The 24,232-nt window shown below is 46.9% G+C and overlaps 1 protein-coding gene across 1 annotated transcript; it reads right to left on the bottom strand.

The window, feature by feature from the left end:
- Window positions 1-1,645: 1,645 nt before the first annotated feature.
- Window positions 1,646-23,615, bottom strand: Fxr2 (FMR1 autosomal homolog 2). Its single transcript, XM_036196179.1, has 17 exons — window positions 23,139-23,615; window positions 14,213-14,265; window positions 13,801-13,894; window positions 12,773-12,844; window positions 12,521-12,669; window positions 11,573-11,666; window positions 10,210-10,326; window positions 5,461-5,631; window positions 5,209-5,287; window positions 4,760-4,869; window positions 4,205-4,291; window positions 3,691-3,916; window positions 3,352-3,549; window positions 3,062-3,262; window positions 2,882-2,977; window positions 2,635-2,735; window positions 1,646-2,339 (listed from the first exon to the last, which is right to left on the bottom strand). The coding sequence occupies exons 1-17, from the start codon at window positions 23,217-23,219 to the stop codon at window positions 2,244-2,246; spliced, it is 2,025 nt and encodes a 674-aa protein (XP_036052072.1). The 5' UTR covers window positions 23,220-23,615; the 3' UTR covers window positions 1,646-2,243.
- Between the last annotated feature and the right edge of the window lie 617 nt (window positions 23,616-24,232).

The following is a 24,232-nucleotide window of genomic DNA, read 5'->3' as shown; positions in this document are numbered from 1 at the left end:
CCTCCCCCAATCCCTCCCAGAGGCTGCGCTTCTTTGGGCAAACCCAAGTGTCCTGTCATTTGCTGCCCAGACACCTCCCCTGGGGCACCACGCCCCCTCTCCACCCAAGGTCTGGATGTCAGGCTAATGGCCCCAATGGCTACAATTGTCTACTTAAGCACCAGCAATTTAAAGCAAATTCCTTCCCAAGCTTAGGCATCAAATGCCCTCAGGGTCAACCAAACTGGGAGGCTTTAGGAGATCTCACACCCTACTCAATACCTTTTCCGGTGTCTGTTGATCTTCAAACCCTGACCTGCCCCAGAGGCAAGAAACTAAGAAGACAGGCCATTTTTGTTTTGAGTCATCCCAACAGGTGCCGGCGGGTGAGAACACTCAAGCCACTTCCAGCCCTGAGATTTCCCCACTGCCACTGGTTATGGCGAGTTTCATCTCTCACCCTAAACCAGGAGGAGGGAGCCAAAGGCCTCTGACCTAGAGATGGACACTTTCCAAAAGTGGAATCTTCGTATTTTCAGAAAGACGATGGGAGGGAGCACAAGTGATACCATTTGCAGTGTGGACGTCAGAGCACAACTTCCAGAAGTCTTTTCTCTCCTTCTGGGGTCTCGAGGTGAAGAGGAAGTGGCTTCCTGGGAGGCCCAGCTCCAGGTCCTGACTTGGCAGGAAGTACTCTTTGTTGTTTTGTTTTTCGAGACAGGGTCTCTCTGTGTAGCTCTGGCTGCCCTGGAACTCACTCTGTAGACCAGACTGGCCTCAAACTCACTGCCTCTGCCTCCTGAGTGCTGGGATTAAAGGTGCATACCACCACTGCCCAGCCTCCTGAACTATCTTTACTGCCCTGGTACATTTTTTTTTTTTTTTTAATGTAGACCAGGCTGGCCTTGAGCTACCTGATACATCCTGTTTGTTTTTCAAAACAGGGTTTCTCAGGGTAACAATCCTGGCCATCCTGGAACTCACTCTGTAGACCAGGCTGTCCTGAAACTCGAGATCTGCTTGCCTCTGCCTCCCAGTACTGAGACTAAAGGCATACAACACCATCACCTGACTGATACATATTTCCAAGTTCCCTCCACTTTAAGGTCATGGCTTCTCTGACAAGGCATTCGGGACACCCTCTTTGCGACCACCTTCAACCCTCAGCTTACTGTCCTTCCTAGGTCTGGAGTCTCCCAATCCCAGTCACTACCTCTTGACCCTTAAAACCCCAAAAGCTGAGGTCAGTGATGTGGATTCTGGAGCCAGAGCAACACCATGCCAGAAATACATGCTGACCCTCCTGGGTTCTAGAGGCCATGCTGAGAGAACCCTATTTTCTCCTCTGATGATGGCCCAGCCTGTGCCCCAGGCCCCAGATAATCCGATTAAATAGCCTGCCCAGACTCTCAGCTCCTAGCAGGAACAGGTCCAGCTTCAAGCAGCCCTGCCTTGCCTCCTGTGACTCAGGGTTTAGGAGTGGCCCAACTTTATCAAGCAACCAAGTAGCTGGGCATGGAGAATTAAGCATGCAGCAATTTCCAGAATATCATCTTCCTGACACTATGAGATGCTAAGAATACAGAATAGCCAGGGAGCAGTACAGGTCAGTCCTAGAGATCCAAACAGACCGGACTGGGGACAAATAAGGCATGGGAACCACAAGGCCATTGGATTTTTTTTATTCTCTTTTTAAATACTGTACAGTGAAAAATAAATACGCCTTCTCATCCACCAGACAAGGTTATTCCCCCCAATTCCCTGGGGGACCTTGTCACCCCCCTTCATACACACCCCTGGTTCTACTCCAAAACCTTCCCCATGCCTCCCACCCACAAATACCCTCACTATCCCCGTCTTCCACAGTGATGAGGCCCCAGAAATGGGGGGTACAGGATGGGAGGAGGGATAGCAGGGGAGCCCCCCTGAACTGTCAAATCTGGGTGGGTCAAGGAGCACCCCCACCAACAGGCGGAGAATGGGGGTGTTCAGAGGTCGGGGCATTAGAGGATAAAGGCACATCCAGTCTGATAGGGAAGGGGAGGCTCCCCTCACCCTGGGGGTAGGGTGGACAAGAGGGAGGGGGTATGACCCTGTTACACACCCCTCCACTAGCTCCTGGAGGTTGGGGGGGACCCAAGCTGCTGTGCCACCCCCCTCCCCCATAGATAAGAGCAGCTCCAGCGCAGGTCAGTTGGACCCATGAGGGCCATGGTGGTGGGCAGCAAGCGAGATGGAGAAAGGAGGGATGTGGACTGGAGGTTTTATGAAACCCCATTCACCAAACTACCCAACTCCAAGGGGGCAGAGAGCTCCCCGTTCTCCGAGGGGCCCTTGGGAAGCTTGCTGACAGAGTCACCCTAAAGAGGAAGCAGGAGGAAAACGAAAAGAAAGCAGTTCATCAGTACACACCATGCAGGCATTCCTTCTCACTGCAGACACACTGGAGACCAGGGGCGATTCCCTCACTTCCCTGTGCTCTATCTAGTCACTGTGAGCCTTGCCTTCTGTTCACAACAGCTCTGCTCTAGCCTCAGCTTAACCTGAACACCACATACAGCCAATTCAACAACTCAGGTATTTCCTACACAAATTTTCTGTGTCCCTGGCCCAAATAAAAAAAAGAATGGGGTAAGCTGCATCATGACTACCAACCTTCTGTCCTGAAAGAGAATCCTCTGAGGGTTTCGTGCATTCCAGAGGTGGCCGCTGGCGGCTCTGAGACTCTGCCCGTGAGATATAGTCTGCCACAGTCACTAGGAAAGGCAGAGAGGGATCAAGATTTTCAGGAACACAGGTATCCATCTCCACGGTTCCCACTGAACCCAGCCCTGGTTTCCCTGAGCACCAAACCTTCCATTCTTAGCTCTAGGAAGGCTCCAATCCCTCAGTGTCAGCTGACCTGGTTGGCGGTCTCCGCTGATGGACCCATCAGTTCGATTACCACGGTTGCGGCGGCGGCGGCTGCGATTACGCCGCTGGGGTCTTGATTCCTCTTCTGTGGAGTAAAGAAAAGTCATCCACCCACCCTCTCATTCTTCATTCCTTCTCAAGGCACCTAGAATCCAGGCTTGCCCCTCACCCAGGCCGTTCTCTGTCATGTTAGGACCATCAGACTCCAGGCCTCCATCCATGACAGTCCTGTCTTCATCAGTGCGACGGCGGCGGGACCGGCGTCGACGGGCACTTGCTGGAGGGGGCTCCCCAGGCTCTGAATCAACCGGGGGCTCTGGTTCAGATGTGTCCAATAGGCTGTAAGGATTACTGTCTGGGTCCTTTAGCACTGAGGAGAGGAAAGAGAAGGAGTGGGGGTCAGGTGATAACTATTTCCTCCTGTGGGCCCACATACATGACCCCCAGCTATCTGATAACCTGAGCTAATAGATGACGAGTTGTATCTTGAGGTAGGCCGGGGAACAGGTGGGGGTCCCCTTCCCCGGCCCCCAATCGGCCGCCTCCGGCTTTCTTCTCCACGGCTTGGGGGATCTCGGTCACCGGGTCCTGCTCGATTAGGCTCATCTCTCTTCTCTGACTCTGTCTCAGAAGCCGTGGATGGGTCTGAGCTGGGGCCTGAGGGGCACAGAGGGTTAGTCAGAGCTGCTGGTGTTGCCCTAGAGTTCCACCACCCCCTCCAAACGAGAACTCTTCCTGTCACTGCTTCCCCAGGATGGTCCCCACACCCACCTCCTCCACCGCTCCCACAGATCTCACCATAGGCAGGACCACCAGTCCTCCGGCCCCGGCCCCGGCCCCCATAGCTGCCCCCGTATGTTCGGGTCGTGTGCAGGGAAGAGGAGGAGCTCTCATCTGTAGTATAGCCAGCCTTGTCACTGCCGCCACCGCCGCCCCGTCCACCTCCAGGAGGGCGAAAGCCCAGCCCAATCTGCCGAAGCTGTTCATCAATTTGCAGTCTCTCCAAGCGAAGCTGTTCAACCTCCTGGTTGGAAAGAGGACAGACAACACAGGAGAATTAAAATGAGTGGACAGTCCACTGCCTTCATGCTTTCTACTCATATGGTCCCTGTGTAGCTAAGCTCTTGAGATAGCAGAAGGAAGACACAGGCTACAGTCCCAGGGCCAACATATCAACCAACAGTCCTGTTCTACAAAAAGACAAAGCAGGCAGAACAGCCCCAAAGTTATATACTAGCAGCCTTGCCCCTTGTGTCATCCCCCCCCCCCCCCCCCCCCCCCCGTCTGTCTGACAGGCTTCTGACATGGGTACCTGCAGGTAGGAGAGGTGGTACTCTAGCAGTGCCTGGGCATTGCTGATGTTCTCTCGGGTGCCAACAAATATGAAGGGAACCATCCCCTAGAGAACAGAGCAAAGGAAGAGAAGTCAGTTAGATGTGACGGTACAAATAACCTTAGCACTCAGGATACGAGAGGAGGAGCAGGAACTCAAAGCTATCCTCAGCACAACCTATGCTACCTGAGATTCTGTCCCAACCCACCCCCCCCCCCCCAATGCCAGGCATGGTGGCACACGCCTTTAGTCCCAACATTGGGGAGGCAGAGGCAGGTGATATCTCTGTAAATTGAGTTTAAGGCCAGCCTGGCTCACAAAGTTAGTTCCAGGCCAGCTGGGGCTATATAGTGAGCTCCAGGAAGAAAATCAGAAAGGAAAAGATTGAACTGTTAAGCCCATTCCTCAAACGGACAACAGAATCACAGTCTATCAGGGCTATGTTCTGTGCTCCACCCTTCAGAAGTCCCCAGCCCTCAGAAAACAGTGCCTCCTACTTCTGGAAAACCATTTCTAGGCCTCTGTGCCCCATACCTCTTCCCGGGGGTTCTTCTTGTCATTATCACCTTCCACACGAACCCTCACCACACCAGACTTATCCACAATCTCCTGGATCACTTTCCCATTCTTTCCAATCACTTTGCCTAATGGATAAAGAAGGAATTAAGCTTTTAATTTTTGTTGTTATCGTTGTTAAGGAAATAAAAGTAAATGTCTTCTATAGCCCCTTCTCTACATATATTGTACTTAATTCATTCTCCTATTTCTAGGAATCTCATAGCCTCTCCATGGGACAAAATGCTATAATGCCCACACATTTATCACACTCCTTTTCCTCATTCCTATGTCAGACTATTTATTCTGACCTTAGGAAACCCGAAGTCCACAGAGCAGCATCAATCCTAGTCACATGCCTAACACTGTTTTCAAGACCCTGCCACCCTGGCCCAAACTATTCCTTTCATACACACACCCAAACTCACCAACCAGGTTCCTGGGCACTTGTACAGAGTCCTCAGAAAACTCCAGGTAGCTTCGAGCTTGTCGGCATGCCTCTGGCGTCTATAGAAAGAGTAAACTGAAACAGAACCTGGATCTCTGCCATTCTCTGACATTGGAGAAATAAGCTGCTACCAAAGTCAGGCAGGGAGGACACCACAGCTCAGACTTGCTTTCCACCTTACCCTCTATCCCCTCAGTCCCCCCAGGAACCGAAAGACTCATCTCTGGCTGACCTCTCCATAGATGCGGAAAGTGCAAGTCTCTTCACCCAACTCAATGGCAGTCACTCCTGGCACTTTGCGGGCCTGCTGGATGTTGGCACCATGGGTCCCAATCGCCAGACCCATCAGGTCCTCTCTCACTGTAAACTCCTCTTGGAAAGCTGCTGCCAACTGCTTACTTGTCTGAAAGGAAAAGGCACTGTGAGATCACGGTGGTGGAATCACAGAACACATGTCTCAGGTGGCTAATCTTTTTTTTTTTTTGGTTTTTGAAACAGGGTTTCTCTGTGTAGCTTTTTGGTGCCTGTCCTGGATCTCGCTCTGTAGACCAGGCTAGCCTCGAACTCACAGAGATCCACCTGCCTCTGCCTCCCGAGTTCTGGGATTAAAGGTGTGCGCCACCACCGCCCAGCCGGCTAATCCTTTGTATAGTTTAAATAAGGGAAAAAGTATGAAGAAAACCAGAAACACCAGTGGTCTGCTAGCCACTGAGCCCTGCACAGAAATCTCAGGCACTTTTAAATATGAGGGCTTGTGGGCAGTGATTAACTAATGAGGGCAGTTTGAGCTAGAAACCGCCAAAGTTCTAGATTTGGCTCTACCACTAACTGGATGAATGGTCCTTAACAAGACATACCCTCTGTGCCTCTGGTCAATCATCTGACAAGTCCTTACAGCTGGCCTACTCACTCTGAAGTTAATAATACTATTCCTCTTTTGAGCCCTTCCCACTCTCAGGAGTTCTCACCTTTCATCAATAAATCAGTGTTTATTCTGCTCTAAAAAAAGACAGAGAGAGAGAGAGAGAGAGAGACAGAGAGAGAGACAGACAGACTGACTGACTGACTAGCAGACCGGCAGTGGTGGGGCACGTCTTTAATCCCAGCACTTGGGAAGCAGAGGCAGGTGGATCTCTGTGAGTTCGAGGCCAGCCTGGGCTACAGCATGAGTTCAAAGACAGTCAGGGCTACTGAGAAAAACCCTGTCTTGAAAAACAAAAACAAACAAAGACTAGCAAGAGAGTTAAACAAGGCTGACATCAAAGGATTTCTTAAAATTCTATGTGTCTGAGTGTGTGTCTACATGCTCCAAGCCTATGCTCAACCCCTGGCATCAAAAACAAACAACTGGGCAGGAGTATGATCAAAACATTGTAGGGAATAACTAAATAGATTGCTGGGGCAACAGGCGGCAGAGGTAGGCAGATCTGTGAGTTCAAGGCCAGCCTGATCTACATAACAAGTTCCAGGACAGCCAGGGCTACATAGACCCTGTCTCAAAACACCAAAATAAATAAGCTGCCTATGAGTGCTTGCTACATATACATATTTTTTTTTTAACCATTTACGTGATCAAATTCCTACTGTTTTGATTTAATTTTTTTTATTTTTATTTTTAAAGATTTATTTATTATTATGTATACAGAAGAGGGCACCAGATCTCATTACAGATGGTTGTGAGCCACTATGTGGTTGCTGGGAATTGAACTCAGGACCTCTGGAAGAGCAGCCAGTGCTCTTAACCTCTGAGCCATCTCTCCAGCCCAAATTTTTTTATTTTTATGTATGAGTATTTTGCCTGCGTGTCTGTCTGTGCACCTTGTACATGCTTCTTGCTCCAGAAGGCCAGAAGGGGCATAAAATCCCCTAGACTGAAGTTACAAATGGCTATAAGATGCCATGTAAGTGCTGGGAATCAAACCCAGGTCCTCTGCAAGAGCAACTGGTGCTCTTAACTTTTTAGTCCCCAATAATAAGTACATGTCACTATGCCGAGCTGTCCAGTTCTTCTTCAGATAGGGTCTCTCTCACTATGCTGGCCTTGAACTAATGCATTCAAGCAGTTTTCCTGCCTCTCCTGAGTATCTGGGTAGAGTCAACTGTTATATGCATGGTTTCTCATATTCTAGGCAAATGCTGTACCACTCAGCTATAGTCCTAACAGTTAATTTATAACACTGCCTATTATAAGTCAGTGTTAGAGAACTTGCTTCAAGTGCGGAAGGCTCAAGATTTAGTCCCTAGCAAAGAGATAAAAAGGGGTTGGGAGAACAAGAAAAGGAGTATTAGCTGAGTACAGTGGTGCACACCTTTAATCCCAGCACTAAGAAGGCAGAGACAGGTGGATCTCTGAGTTTGAGACAAGTCTGGTCTACATAGCAAGTTCTAGGCCAGCCAAGGTTACACAGTGAGACTAGGTCTCAAAAAAAGAGAGAGAGAGAAAAAGAAAGGAGAATGTAAGGAATATCAAGTATGCAAGTTTTCCTTTCTTTCTTTCTTCCTTTCTCTCTCTCTCTCTCTCTTTCTTTCTGTTTAGCTGAGGATTGAACCCTGGGCCTTGCGCTTGCTAGGCAAGCACTCTACCACTGAGCTAAATCCCCAACCCCCTTTTTTCTTTCTTTCTTTTGTTGTTGTTGTTGAAGACAGAGTCTCTCTACATATCCCTAATAGCCCTGGATGTTCTGGAACTCTTTGTAGAGATTCACCTACCTCTTCCTCTAAATTCTGAGCAACCACTTTGCACCTATGTCTAACTTCAATTACTCAGGGCATGTTACCATAGAAAGAGAAAGCCAAGTTCTAGGAGAAAAGAATATTCTACCCTTTGTTAAAATCTGCTTATGGGACTGGAGAACTGGCTCCAAGGTTAGGTTAAGTCTAGCAGAGGACCCAGATTTTATTCCCAGCATCTATCTGGCAGCTCATAACCACCTTTAAACTTTAGTCCCTGGGGATCTAATGCTCTCTTCTGACCTCCATAGACACCATGGATGCAGGCAGGCAAAACACTCAATACACATAAAGTAAAATAAATTTGTTTTTGAGACAGGGTTTCTGTGTAGCCCTGGCTGTCCTGGAACTTGCTTTATAAACCAGGCTGGCCTCGAACTCAGAGATCTGCCTGCCTCTGCTTCCTGAAAAGTATGTGCTACCACATCAGGAAAATGAATATATATACATACTAAATATTTATTCATTTATGCACTTTATGTAAGTGTTTTGTCTGTATGTACATTTGCTCACCAGAAGAGGGCATCTGATCCCATGGGACTACAGTTACTAGACTGTTGTGAGCTACCATGTGGTTGCTGAGATTTGAAGTTAGAACCTCTGGAAGAGCAGCCAGTGCTCTTCCCTCCAGCCCAGGCAAAATAAATTTTAAAGACATGTTTTAAGTGGAAGGAATGGTGATTTTTCATCTCCCAGTTCCCTCAGCTGTGGGGCATTTACCCAACAATCCCACAGCTCCCCAGAGTTTTCTTGAGTGTGAGCAGCAGGAAATATTAGATAGAAGGATTTGGATTGTGAAGATAAAGTAAAGGATAGCCTCGAGAGTGCCTGGAACCTTTTCTAACAGGCCCCGTCTCTGCCCCAGGGTATTTACTGAGATGCCAAGGGGTGAAAGAAAAGATCTCCCCCAGCACAGCCAAGTGCAGACCATCTCAGACACCTGCACTCAGGCCCATTGCCATGCCGTAATCATCCTCTATGCGGACCTGCTGGGTAAAGCCACGAGGAACCTGAAAAACGGGCTCCCACACTCAGCAATACCCCTGAAGAAGGCTGCCATAATACACAATTTGCACTGTCTCAAAGAAAAGCCTCCCAAAAGGATCAGTTTACTTGATAAATGGAATCAGAGATCCAATTCAATCAAATCACACATATCTTATACTCATTTAGAATGGTTTAACAGCCAGGCATTGGTGGTGTATACCTTTGATACCAGCACTCAGGAGGCAGAGGCAGGAAGATCTCTGAGTTCAAGGCCAACCTGGTCTACAGAGTGAGCCAGGGCTGTTACATCGAGATACCCTCTTTCAAAACACAACAAAACAAAACAAAAAGATTGGTTTAATCATTCTGGGAAAAAAAAAAAAAAAAACTTACAGAATGTCAGAACTCAAAAACTTGTAGAGTTGAGGGTGTAGCTCACTAGAAGGATACCTGCTCAGCAAACAACAGACCCTGTGTTCTGTCCTCAGCCTAGGAGGAAAAACCTACTTGTGGGCTAGGAGCATACTTTAGCTGGTAGAGTGACTACTTAGCATGCATGGAGCTCTGGGTTAGATCTAGACCCCAGCACTATGAAAACCAGGTGTAGATGGCTGTGCAAAGGCAGGTAGATTTCTGAGTTCAAAGCCAGAGCCAGTTCCAGGACAGCCAGGGCTCAGAGCCATTGTCTTGAAAAGAAACAAACAGGGCATGGTGGTGCACACCTTTGATTCCAGCACTTGAGGAGCACAGGCAGGCAAAATCTTTGAGGTTGTGGCTAGCCTGGCATGCACAAAGAGTTTCAGGCAAAACAAAGAAACCAGTGAAACCCTGTTTCAAAATGACAACATTGCATTTAATCTCAGGACTTGGGAGACAGAGGCAGGTGAATCTCTGAGTTTGGCCAGCCTGCTTTATATAGCAAGTTCCAGGACAGCCAAAGCTATATAATAGAGAGACCTTGACTCAAAAATAGACAGGGGGCTAGAGAGATGGCTCAGAGGTTAAGAGCACTGGCTGCTCTTCCAGAGGTCCTGAGTTCAATTCCCAGCACCCACCTGTACTGAGATCTGGTGCCCTCTTCTGGCGTGCAGTCATACATGCTGTATACGTAATAAATGAATAAATCTTAAAAAAAAAAAAAAAAAAAGATCACACAGCCAATCCAGGATGACCCAGTAGCCTTTCTCTATGTTTCAGAAACACAAGAAGATAAGAAAGGAAAGCAGAACATTATTCAGCATGAGAAAGAGCAGCCCAAACTTGCCTCCAGGTGCTTGGTAGCTTCTTCATTGCGGGACATAAGCAGCAATTTGGTGCGAAGGCTTCGAAAATGCATATCACCCAGCAAAGACGCCCTCTTCACAGGGGCTTCTGTGGTGGACTAGGAAGAAATGAACAGAAGGTCTTAAAAGCAAAATACACCCTGGGGAGCATCAGAGACTACTCAATGCCAGAGTCCCGTGTCAAGAACGAATTTCAGCTGAGCCATGGTGGTTCAAGCCTTTGATTCCAGCACTCAGGAGGCAGAGGCAGGTGCATCTCTGAGTTTGAGGTCAACCTGATCTACAGAGAGAGATCCAGGACAGCCAGAGCTACACAAAGAGAAGCCCTGTCTCAAAAAGCTAAAAAATAAAATAAATCAAGTTTAAAATAAGGTGTGGTAGCACACACCTATCATCTCAAAACTAGGGAAGGTAAAGCAGGAAAACCATCACAAACTCAAGTGCAGCTTCAGCTACACAGTGAATACCAGGTCAGCCGGGGTATACTTCGTCTCAAAGAAACAAAAGGAAATGAGGTAGGCTGCCAGAAAATTACTGTCAGTCACTAAATAGTGACAGAAGCCATTTGACAATAAGGAGCAAGTATAAGGTGAGAGTTATTCATTGAGGTTTTCCCCCCTATAAAGATTTATAGCTGGGGGTAGTGTGGATGCAGCAGGTAGATCTCTGTGAGTCTGAGACCAGACTGGTTTGCATAGTAAGTTCTACAAAAAAAAATATTTCTGTGTCTCTCTCTGTGAATATGTTATGTGCACATAGGTGCAAAGACCAGAAGAGGGTGTCAGGTGCCTTGGAGCTGGAGATACAGCTGGTTGTGAGACACACGGAAAAGGCAGAACAGGAATTCCCAGGGCTGGCTGACTGGACAGCTAACCTAACCAGAATTGGCTTGCTCTGGGTTCCAAAAAAAACCTCTGCCTTGTAAAGTGTGGAGTGATTGAGAAAGATACCTGATACCAACACTTCAGGCTTTCTCAACCCCTCCCTCCATGGTGTGCACCTATATAAACACAAATACACACACACACACACACACACACACACACACACACACACACACACACACACACAGATCCTAACATATCCAAAAGCTAGGGTACTTATCTAGAGGGCATAGGTGTGTGAAGAACATGGTTTAATCTCTCACACTGGAAAAAAAACAAAGGGGGAAATTACAGATATACATGAGGAAAACTAAGGAAAAGCTACCTAGGTCCAGAAGGATTAGGTGTAACAAAGTCACAAGTATGAGTAGTCTAGCATATCCACTTTTGCAAAAGTTTACAAAGGGAAAAGGAAAAAGTGTTGAAAAGGACTATGTTAAATTCAAGCATGAAAACTCACCAGAATAAAGAGCTCACTGTTTGTGATGTTGAGAAAGATGCAGTTGGCTCCCAATGCTTTCTTGAACTCTTTATGGACGTTTTCATTGGAGCAGCTGCAGAGAAGAGCAAAGTATTCATGATGGAGCAGTAAGACGTTCAAGGGACAAAAAGTAGGGAGGAAAAAATAAGAAAGACAGAACCACTGGTTTTTGTTGTTTTGGTTTGGGTTTTTCAAGACAGGGTTTCTCTGTGTAGCTTTGGAGCCTGTCCTGGAACTCACTCTGTAGACCAGGCTGGCCTCGAACTCACAGAGATCTGGCTGCCTCTGCCTCCCAAGTGCTGGGATTCAAGGCGTGTGCCACCACCACCCGGCTGTTGTTTTGTTTTTGGAGACAGGGATTTCTCTGTATTAACAGCTCTGGCTATCCTGGAACTCACTTTGTAGACCAGATTGGGATAGAACCATTGCTAAAGAATAGGGATTTAAGAAAACTATTTTTTAATGATTATAAATGTTTGTTTAAAAAGGTAAAGGGCAAATGTGAATTTAACAAGAAGTTGTAGACTTTTTCAACACTGTACACAAACTCCTTTGTTACAAATAAATATTTGCTAAGAAAAAAAAAAAAAAAAACTAGAGCAGGGCATAGTGGCACACACCTTTAATCCCAGCACTCAGGAAGGCAGAGAGGCAGGTGGATCACTGTGACTTCAAGGCCAGCCTGGTTTACACATAGTTTCAGGCCAGCCAGAGCTTGTGTAGTGAGGCCCTGTCTCAAAATAAACAAAACAAAGAGAGAAAGAGGGACAAAGATGAAAAATGGAAGGGGTACAGGTGTATCATGCAAAAAGGTTCTCACAGGGCCAGGGGATGAACAACAGACTGAAGAGTGGGAGCCCCGGGAAAAATAAGGACAGAGGCTGGCACTGTAGAGAACCCCCAATTTCCAACCTCCCCAACACTCACGCCTCTCTGAGATCTTCAGGCACAGCCATTGTAACCTTGAAGAAGCTGCCTTTGGTTGCAAGAGGATTGGGATTAACAGGCCGAAGTCGTTCCAGGGTGACAATCTCATTGTAGGTAGCATCACAGGCAGCATACTCAATGACATAGAACTGGCAGAAAGGAAAAAGGAAGTGAATAACCTGAGCATCCATTTGCTACCTTTCCAAGAACAAAACACTTTCAGGAGTTCTCCAAAGGCCTTCAGTCACTCACATCTCCCTTCATCATCCGAACCCGGGCCAGCCACCAACCACAAGGTTCCTGTTCATTGGCTCTCGAATAAACCTGGAAAGTTAGGAATAAAGAGACAGCGCTGAAGACTATTTAAAAACATCAAGAATTGGAGAAAGCAAGCTGGGTGTGGTAATGCACACCTTTAACCCTAGTACTCGGGAGGTAGAGACAGGTAGACCTCTGTGAGTTTGAGGCCTGTCTGGTCTACAAGAGTCAGTTCCAAGGACAGCCAAGTCTGTTACACAGAGAAACCCTATCTCAAAAAAAACAAAACAAAAAGCAAATAAAAAGAACTGGAAGCTGGGCAGTGGTGGTGCACATCTTTAATCCCAGCACCTGGGGCAATCTCTGTGAGTTTGAGGCCAGCCTGGTCTACAAAGTGAGTTCCAGGACAGCCAGTTCTAGGAGAGCTGTAACACAGAGAAACCCTGAGTTTTAATTATTTCATTTTCCTTGCACAGTGGGTAAGAGCTCTCCAAGTCTGATGACCTGAGTTCAATGTCCTGACCACCACTTGTGGCACACACATGCCACACACACACATCCCACACACAATATGCCCAAGGCCCTGGGTTTAGTCCTAAGCCTCACACACACACATATTTTGGAACTATAGGAACTAGACTTTAAGTGGATTTATCACACATGAAAGAGTGGCCCCTTTAAACCTGATAGGAAGGCATTGCTTCACTTCTACTGGCTACATGGCTACAAGTGGTGGTTCAGATGAAGAAGGAACAAAATCAGTAAGTTAAAAACCCAGAATCTAGCTGGGTGTGGTGATGCAGGCCTTTGATCCCAGCACTTGGAAGGCAGAAGCAGGTGAATCTGTGAGTCAGAGATCAGCCTGGTCTACAAAGCAAATTCCAGGACAGTCAGAGAAGCCCTCTCTTCAAACAAACAAACAAACTACAACAAAACACACACACACACACACACACACAACAGAATCCTGAGGGGAAAAAAAGGCAAATTGACACTGGAAAGATGGACTTCACAGGCCTTACCTCGACCTCATCTCCTTCTGTGATCTCCTTATTATAGTCAGCTGGAGGCGGCAGTCGGACATCCCCAAAAGGAATCTGTCTCTCACTTTGCCAGCTACAAGACAAAAGTGACAAGAAAGCTATTCAGATTGATGTAATTGTCCACTTCTTTACAAGGGGGTTACTCCCTTGCCAAGACCATGTTTATCCTTCTTGGTAGTCAAAGAGTCAAAACAACAGGCTCTGCTCCATAGTGGTCTTTATCCCTTGCTACCCACTATCAAATGCCTACAACTTACACCAAACTATCTGCCCTTTCCTTTCCTAGAATTCTCATCCAAACTCCCTGCCACCTCCTGCAGGACTCAGTAGCCCCTCCCAGTTCTTACTCTCCTTTAGGACCTAGTATACGTGTCTATTCCTAAGGTCTTACTTGTTTTCAAAGAAGATGGTGACAGAGTCTTCATGGACATCCTTCACAAAGCCCTAGAAAAAAATTTAGAAAAAATGTAAAAAACATTTAATGAAATTAACCACCATCAGGAAGAGAAATCAGAAACCTTTAAAATGAAAAGGTTTAGCAAGGGATGTGAACAGTCTAAACACAGCAAGAAAGATGTATTGGAAAAGAATATAAACAGTAAGAGAAAGGAAACCATCCTGACAAAAATATAGAAATAACAAGGGGTAAGAACAATGAGGAACCTGCACCAGAACAGCCTGCAAACAGGGTCCCAGTTACCTCCCTGTCTTTCTGCCTCCCGGTGTGCTAAGCAGCTTGCCAGAGTTCAATTAAAATACCAGAAACTTTCAACAAGCTAAGAATATCCCACAGGACAGTGTACGACCAGACTAGAACACATAGAGGACATCAGGGCAAGAACTGAGAAGAGGAGTTAACTTTCCACGGACCTGGCGGATTTAGTACCCAGATGCTCAAGTCCCTTGGAGAATAACTGGAACACTGGAGTTCTAAATAAGAAGCAGTTTACAGAAGAAAAAACTAGAATTGAACAGATGTCATAATTCTGGATGGCAAAAATAACTACTGAATCTGATAAGAAAGTATGTAGAAGACCCCAATCTTGAGACCATGACAAAAGGAATCATTAAACAGTGGCTTATTTCCTAAGAAGGCCAAAACTGTATATTCAACCTAGTCTTCAGTTCTTCTGTCTTCTTTCCCTATTTTTCACACAAAGATTTCTAGTTTTGACAAAGTACAGTTCGTTTTTTGTTTGGTTTTTCGAGAAAGGGTTTCTCTCTGAACAGTCATGGCTGTCTTAAACTCACTGTGTAGACCAGGCTAGCCTCAAACAAAAGATCTGCCTGTCTCTCTCTCCCTCCATGAGCAGCCACCACCGCCCAGCTCAATTCATTATTTTTTAGGAACTATGCTTCTCGTTTCACATCTAATAAACTTCTGGAACCTAAATCCACTAAATTTTGTATGTTTTAAATTACACATTGTATATATATATGTATTATATGTATATGAGTGTATGTGAACACATGCATGCTTCTGCCACAACATCTTGTGGAGGTCAAAGGACACCTATGAAATTGGTTCTTCTACCATGTGGGTCCTGGGGTCAAATTTGGGCCTACAGGCTCAATGGCAGATACCTTTAACAAACTGAGCCATCTCCCTGGCCCAAGTTTTTTATTTGGCATTTAGGTATGTAACAGATTTTACAGTAGCATGGGCTGGCCTCAAACTTATACACAGCAGAGCCTTTAACTTCTGATTTTCCTGTCTCTGTCTCCCAAGTACTGTGGTAACAGGTATGCACCACCAAATCCAATTTATTTGGTGCTCAGAGTGTTTTATGCATGCAGTATCAACTGCACTACACTCCCAGCGCCAAAATTGCTTTCAGTTATTATACACTACTTTGTACTGTCTGATTTTTGATAAAAGTGAAAAGAAAGTTTGGAGAAAGGATAGTGCTTTTCAACCATTGGTTGAAAAACTGGACAGCCAGAGACAAAAAAATGAACTGTGAGACCTCATATCTTATACACAATTTACCTCGACAATTTTAAATAGGGTGGAGAACTGGCTCAGCAGTTAAGACCACTTGCTACTCTTGCAAATGACCCAGGCTCGCAGGTTCACACCTATATGGGTGACTCACAACCACTTCTAACTCCAATTCCAGAGGACCTGACCTGTTCTGGCCTGTGCAGGCAGCAGGTACACATGTGGTATACATGCAGACAAGCATTCATATACATGAAAATTTTTAAAATTATGTGTGTAGGTATGTGGGTCTGCTCATGGGTATGGGAAATGTTGAGTGCAGGTGCTCAAGGAGGCCAGAAGTGTTAGATACCCTGGAGCTGAAGTTATACAGTTGTGAACCCCCTGATGCAGGTGCTGGAATTGAACTCCAATCCTCAGGAAGAGCAAGTGTTTTTAACTGCTGAGCTGTCTCTCCAGTTCTAAAAAAGAAAAAGTAAATTTAATATATCATAAGCCAAGCATGGTGGAGTACACATATAACCCAGCACTCAAGTGAAGGCAGAAAAAGCAGAATTTGGCCGGGCAGTGGTAGCACACGCCTTTAATCCCAAGCACTCAGGAGGCAGAAGCAGGTGGATCTCTGTGAGTTCGAGGGCAGCCTGTTCTGCAGAGTGAGTTCTAGGACAGGCTCCAAAGCTACACAGAGAAACCCTGTCTCAAAAAAAAAAAAAAAAAAGGAGCAAAATTGAAGGGTCATCCTTGGTAGAGGCACCTGTGGGAAACAGGCATACAAGCAGTACACAGATATATATATACTGATAAAATACCCATACACAGGCTGAATGCAGTGGTGCACGGCTTCTTTATTCTCAGAATTTGAGAAGTAGAAGCAGGTGGAGCTTTGTAAGTTCAAGGCTAGCCTGGTCTACATAACAAGTTCCAGGCCACCCAGAGATACATACATAGTAAGACACCATCTCAAAAAAAAATAAAAATAAAAAATTAGTTGCCACTGGGTATTGGTGATGCACACCTTTAATCCCAGCACTTGGGAGGCAGAGGCAAGTTGACCCCTGCAAGTTTGAGGCCAGCCTGGTCTACACAGCAAGTTCCAGGACAGCCAGAGCTACAGAGAGAAACTGTCTAGAAAAAAAAAAAAAATAGCTGCCAGGCAATGATGGTGCACGCCTTTAATCCTAGCACTTGGGAGGCAGAGGCAGGAGGGTCTCTGAGTTCCAGGCCAGTCTGGTCTACAGAATGAGTTCCGGAACAGCCAGGGCTACACAGAGAAACCCTGTATCTATTAAACAAACAAACAAATAAATAATACTCCAGGGCTCTGGCTCTGGAGTATATAGTTTAGTGGTGGTGTGTGCTTAACATGTACAAAGCCCTGAATTCAATCTTCACATCAAAACCATTAAGAAGGTAGGTGCTTCTAAAGGCTAACATGCTCAAGTACCAACCCTGAGCATGGGATAGTGGCAGAGCTTAGGAGAAAATAGACCAATAATCCCTAGAGAATGCACAGCTCCCACCACACAGACCAATCAACCACCACTTCCTGTACTGTTCTTCCTTCATAATGGGAAAATCTAAACCTGGATTTCACACCAGATACAATCTACTTTGGCTGTTTTGTGTAAACAGTCTCACTATACAGCCCTGGACAACCTGGAACCTGTTATGTATACCAAACTGTTATATGGCCTTGAACTCACAGAGATCTACTGCCTCTTTTTCTCAAGTGCTGGGATTGCAGGAATATGCTAACATGTCCAGGTTTGTGTGGTATGTGTATGTATGTGGAAGCCAGAAATCCTTCTATCATAATTTTTGAGATAGAATCCTTCATTAAACTTGGGCTGATCAATAAACCCCTGGGTTTCTCCTGTCTGCCTGTCAGTGCTAAGATCAGAGTTTTGCTGCTAAACCAAGCTACTTATGTTGGTTCTTGGGATCCACACTCAAGTCCTGATGCTAGTGTAGCAAGAACTGAGCTATCTTCCCAACCCTACTACTACTTTTTTTTTTCCCTTAAAGATTTACTTATTCATGTAGGCAGTGATGGCCCACGCCATCCAGCACTCAGGAAGCAGAGGCAAGATGATCTCTGAGTTCCAGCCAGCTGATCTACAGAGCAAGTTCCAGGACAACCAGGGTTATACAGAGAAACCCTGTCTCAAAAAACAACAAAACAAAATAAGATTTGCTTATTTAATCTTATGTGTATGAGTGTTAGGCCTGCAGGCATATATGTGTACTACTGTGTCCCTGGCTCCATCAGAGATCAGAAGAGGGTTATCAGCTCCCTTGGAACTAGAGTTATGAACAGCTGAGAGCAACTGTATGGGTGCTTGGAATTGAACCCCAGTCCTCTGAAAGACAAACAAGTGCTCTAAACCCATAAGCCATCTCTCCAGACTGCTGCTGCTTTTCCTTTTCACCTTTTTTTTTTTTTTTTTTTGAGACAGTCTTTCTTAGAACCTTACTATTGACCAAGTACGGACTAGTTAAGACATCCTGGCTTGGTTCTTAGCATACTTATTATTCCTTAGCATACTTTTAAAAATACATCTCCTCACAATGTTTACCTTCTCTTCATTCAGAACCAATGCCCATTCATTCCTGCTTGTCTCTACATGCTAGCTCTTCCACTGGTCAGTACCCACCTGGGTCCTGCTGCTTCCCTTTGGGTTCTTTAGCTTGTTTGAGACAGGATCTCAAGTGGAATTCACTATGTAGGTGAGGATGACTACCAACTCCTGACCCACCAGTCTCTACCTCCCAAGTGCTAGGATTACAGGGATACCAGGGATACGTCACCAAGCCTAACCTTTTATCAAACTCTTTATCCAAATGTCCATCCCCAAGAATTTGTCCCCCAGGGTGAATGTAGATTTATTAAGGAAAAGTGAGACAGAGAAGCCAGGCTTGGTGGCATACACTTCTAATCCCAGCACTAAGGAGGCAGAGGCAGATGGATCTGAGATTCAGGCCAGCCTGCTCTATACAGTGAGTTCTAGGCCAATCAGGGCTATATAAAGAAACTCTGACTTTAAATAAATGAATGAATGGCAAAGAACTCCTGAGAGTGGGAGAGGCCCAAAGTCTTAGTAGCTTATCAAGATACTTAACATTTATCAAAAACATTCCAAGGAGAAAGAAAAGCAGAAGAGTAATACAATCACTTGCTTGCCTCTTAAATAGAGTTTCTCACTCTTACACAAAGGCTATGTCTAACTCTAATTCTCTACTGTGCTGAACTGACCCATACAGTAGCAATGTTACCGCTTCTTTTTTCCCTCAACAAATCCCAGGCAGAAATGCTAAGCTCAGAATAGAATCATCCTTCTTCTGCAGTATAACCCAATGCCACTTATCCTTATTCCTCCAGCATCCATCTCCCTTCAACTACTTTCCGAATAAACTCTTCCCAACATCATATACTCCAGTTCCACCTCTGCCTCTGAAGTCTACCCTTTCACTTCAGATACAAGGTTTTCTCTGGAGGACAACAGTTATGGAAAAGAACCCCAGGGTTCTGTTTGGTCTATGCCACCAGGGACATAAGCAAGTGCATAAAATCTGTTAGAAAACCTTCTCTATGCAGATGATCTGATTCAAAGGCTGTAGCGCTTCCTGGCTTAGCTTTCTGGGCTTAGCACTGTCAGATGATGAAAAAAGCTCTTAGGTTTCTAGATAGTTCTGTTCTTTAAATAAGAAGATATGAAATTAACCTCCATCTTCACCCTTGAGAAGAAAAGGAGTTCTAGGAAAAAAAGAGCCAATGCAAAAAACATGTTTTGAAGCTGATGACGTCCCTTAAGAAAAGAATGCTGAGCTGGGGGTGGGGGGTGGGGTGTCGGCACACACCTTTAATCTCAGCACCCAGGAGGCAGAGGCAGGCAGATCTCTGTGAGTTCGAGGTCAGCCTGGTCTACAGACAGTTCCAGGACAGTCAGGGGTACACAGAGAAACCTTGTCTAGGAAAAAAGAAAGAAAAGAATGCTGGCTGGTCGGTGGTGGCACATGCCTTTAATGCCAGCAGTGGAGGCAGAGGTAGATGGCTAGCCTGGTCTACAGATGAGTTCCAGGACAGCTAAGGCTACGCAGAGAAACCCCATGGTGTGTGTGTGTGGGGGAACAATAAAAAAACAACCCACACATCATGAAGTTGGGGGTGGTGATATGTACCAATCCTAGCACTTAGAAAGTAGAGGCAGTAAGACCAGAAGTTCAAGGTCATCCTCAACTAAAAGCCAGCCTGCGCCACACCTTAAAACAAAAAAGGAAAGTTTCATAGTATAGTTATAAAATAATTCAGATCTTAGATCTGGTATCTGCCCTAGAAAAATCAAAATAAAACACAATTTTGGGAAAGAGGATCTCCCCAAATTTACAGATCTAAAAGACAAGTTAACACTCCTTTACTCACACCAAAGTTTGCTGAGTCATGAATATTAATCAGCAAGTTTAGAAAATAAGCAACTACATTACATTGAGTTTAAGAAAGATTAGTGCAATTGTAGGGAATTGTTTTAACTCAGTCATGGAGTAGAAAGTGCTGAAGTGGCTAGAATACTAGAGTTACATTGCTAGCCTTTTTGTTCAGCTGTTACTGTTTACTCTGTATCAGAGAAACCTATCCCGTTCACTGCCATAGCCCAAAGGCAAGGGGGAAAATCCAAAAACCTTCTGTGGAAATTCATCTATGTAACAGAAAATATATCCCTTCCCAACCACTTCAGACAGTTAATTTGATCTGAGCACTGATCTTTCCCAGCTGTGCATGGCTCCCATGCCTCCCAGAACAAAAGCAAGCATCTTATCTTGATCTCATGCTCAATTTAAGAATCTTTTTCCAAATTGGGTGTGGTTGTGGATGATTTTAATCCCAGTACTCAACAGAGGCAGACCTATATCCCAGTGAATTCAAGGCCAGCCTGGTCTACACAGTGAGTTCCAGGACAGCCAGGGCCACATCTAGAGAAATCTGCCCCCCACCAAAAAAAAAAAACAAGCAAAAGAAAACAAAACAAAAAAAAAAACCACCACCACCACCAAACCCACTTTTCTTGAAATTCAAACTTTGGGGGTGAGAAGGATACAGAAGACTAAGATATAACAAGGAAAAAAGAACTAACATCTTATGAAGAAGGGTATTTCTTCTTTTGCTTTTGGTTTTTTGAGACTGGATTTTCTACTTCAGCCTTCCAAGTACTAGGATTAGAGGCATGGACCACCATACACAGCCCAAGGAAGACTGTTTTAACAAATGCAATACAAGTCTGAGGAAAAGAATATTAAAACATATGGCCAGGTAGTGGTGGCGCACACCTTTAATCCCTGCACTTGGGAGGCAGAGGCAGATGGATCTCTGAGTTCAAAGCTAGCCTGGTCTACAGAGTTCCATTACAGACAGAAAAATCCTGCCCCCCCCCAAAAAAACCCCATTAAATGTATCCCATCAGAACCAGAAAGGAATTAGAGACTTTTGTCACAGAAAACATAAATGTTACAAAGACATTTTTCCAGTCAGAAGAAAAAGTACCAAGAGTTAGGAGAGTTAGGAAGGTGACAGGGGTCAGAATCTGCTGGGAGCCTTCTTCAGCTATACACAGAACAGGCAGACATCAGACATCAATCAGTGAGGATAACACAAGAATACAGAAATATCAAGATAAAGCCCAAGACTTACTGAAAGGATAAGCTAAGACTAATAGATAAGTACACCCACAAGCACTGGGTAAAGAACTTGATCAGAAAAGGCAGGCTAAATGGCATGGCACTTATAGTTGAGTAAAATACAACTTATCAGTGGAAGTGGGGGCAGAAACCATCTACAAGGGCAAGCACAAGTCCTTTTCCAGCTACAAAAAGATACAATTTCATAGTAGTCAGAGAAAGTAATTTCCAAGGGCATGAGAAAGCAGAAAGGTCTACTGGGGTAGGGTGGAACCGAGATCTGAAGTAAAGGTGGCTCATCTAACTTATCTGATGCTATGAAAATTCCTTTCTCTCCAGAGTAAAAAGAGTAAGGGAGGAACCAAAAGTTTCTGGGACAATTCCACACATAGAAGTCAAGAGAGCTAGCAGTGTTGGAGGCAGAGGCTATGAGCTCAAGGCCAGCCTGGTCTACAGAGCTCAGGACAGCCAAGGCTACAACAGAGAAACCCTGTGGGGAAAACCAAAAAAAAAAAAAAAAAAAAAAAAAGTCAAAAGAGGTTCAGAATTCTACCTCTCAGATGATGAAAAATACTTGGGAGCAAGCAGAGTCAGTCTTAGTCTAAATTGGGGAGGGGTCCAGAATAAGACTCAGAACAGATACAGAAGGTGGGATGGATGTATGGACAGAAAGAAGGAAGAGACAAAAGGTCTGGTCTAGTATGGTAGCTCAAGGCTGTAATCCCAGAACTTAGAAGGCTGAGGTAGGGGTACAGAAGAGTTCAAGTTTAGCCTGGGCTAAATAGTGAGAGCCACATATCAAGATCCTGTTCCAAACCCCACCCCCCCCCACCCCACCCCGAAACATTTCAAAGGAATCAAAGCTTGGGCTAAGAAAAGCTGAAATTAGCAATTCTGAAAGATGCTTTTCTCTCTCCAGAAAGACTGTCAACAAGTAGAAGTCTGTTAGAATAGGAACAGAAAGAATCTTATTGAGACACCCTTTTAATGAAGCTTAAACTTAAGAAGCAAATAGAGGACCGACCTAAATGTATCTGGAGTCCAAGAAATAAAGACGAATCCATCCCTGGGTAGCTGGTTTTGGGATAAAGGTGTGGGGGAGTGACAGACTTGTCCAACAAACCTACTTTTATGGCTGATAAAACCCGAGGCCAAAGATGCTAAATAACACAAATGGGCTTTGACCATTTCTTCTTAGGCAGGGAACGAGAATATAAGATCAAAGTTGAGCAAATGGTCTCCAGCCAGTAGGCAGAAGCCTCCCTGCAGACCGAAGACCTAATAATGTGGGACAGTGGGCCTTCCCCAGGGGTCATGTAGGAAGAGAAAGACTCTCCCATGTGCTTGGGCCGAGGAGAGGATGGGATCAGGAGCTCAAGTCGCCCCTCCACTGAGAAGCAAGCGAAGTCAATTAGGAGCCGGGTGAAGGGGCTCTCCGGAGGGCCGGCGGTGGCCATCCACGACAGTAATGCCCCGATGGCCACGCTTCAGCTGAGGACAGAAGCAGGTGTCTCGGCAGGCTCCAAAATAAAAGCAACCAGGGCTAACTCGCACGGTCTCCCCGGGAGGGTTTCCAGTGGGAGCGTGGGTCCAAGGCTCCACGGGTCAGGGCTGAGCTGCAGAAACTCGATCCCGCTCCACTCTCCCCTGCCTCGGCTGGGGGAGGGGGCTGAGGAGGGTGTCCCGGGGCGCCGCGCCGCCTCACCTTGTAGAAGGCCCCGTTGGAGCCCCGCACCTCGACGGGCAGTCCCGGCTCCACATCCCCCCCGGAGGCCAGGCCGCCCATGGCGCCGCCGCCGCCACCTCCGACTGCCCCGGCGGCCGCTGCAGCGGAGCTCTGAGTGCGGGCCGGGCCGGGCCCCCGGCGTCTCCCGGGAGGAGGAGCCGGAGGGGGAGCCGCGGGGGGCGGGAGCCGGGCCGGCCCCACGGCGGCCCTGCTACAGCCGACGAGCAGGGGGCCGGGGCCGGGCCGCTCCCCGTCCGCCGCCGCCGCCGCTGCCTTGGTCTCCGCCACCGTGAGAGAAACGGCCGCCGCCGCCGCCGCCGCCGCCTTCGTCACCTCTGCTTCCGCCCGCCGGCGCCCCCGCTGCTGCCTCAGTCCCGGGACCCGCTGCTGCCGCTGCCGCTGCCGCTCCACGGCCTCCACCTCCCCCTGCCGCCGCCGCCGCCGCCGCCGCCGCCTACTGCGCAGGCGCACAGGCACCCGCCCGCCGCGCGCGGAGCCCGAGGGCCAAGGCGCAGGCGTCCAGGCTAGCGACCCAGCGCCGGCTCGCCAGCGCGTCAGGGCTTCCACTGTCGCTTCCACGCTCTCACGCCCCCTCCTGGGCGCTCCTCCGCGCTTGCGCAGAACGAGGCGAACGCTCTAGCCTCACCGCCCCAACCTTCCACTGTCCCCGTCCCTTCCTTTCCCCGCCCCACAACACTGAAGCGAACCAATCAGGCGAAGGGAGGGGCCGCGCCCGCGCCATCCGATTGGACTTCCGCCTCCAGCAAGTGAGCCCCACGGAGCCGGGGCAGTTTAGGGATGGGCATGCGCCGGAATGACTGCTTGGTCACTTTCACCACCTTTGTCTTTCTTGGTGCACACACTCCAAAGTGGGGGGGCGGGGGGGCGGGAAGCGGCGCGGCCGGGCGGGGGGGGGGGGGAGGCCGAAAGGCTAAAATATGTTGCCCAGTGCGCATGCGCCGGGCTTTGGTGTCCATGCGCATGTGTTGACTCTCTGCATCTGTAGGAGATTCAAGAGTCACGGTTGTTGGCTGGAGGAGTTTTGTTTTTTTTTAAGTTTTGTGAGACCGGGT

The sequence above is a fragment of the Onychomys torridus genome, chromosome 8, assembly GCF_903995425.1.
Source record: "Onychomys torridus chromosome 8, mOncTor1.1, whole genome shotgun sequence".
Taxonomy (NCBI): Eukaryota; Metazoa; Chordata; class Mammalia; order Rodentia; family Cricetidae; genus Onychomys; species Onychomys torridus.
This window is presented reverse-complemented; position numbering and strand designations above follow the sequence as displayed.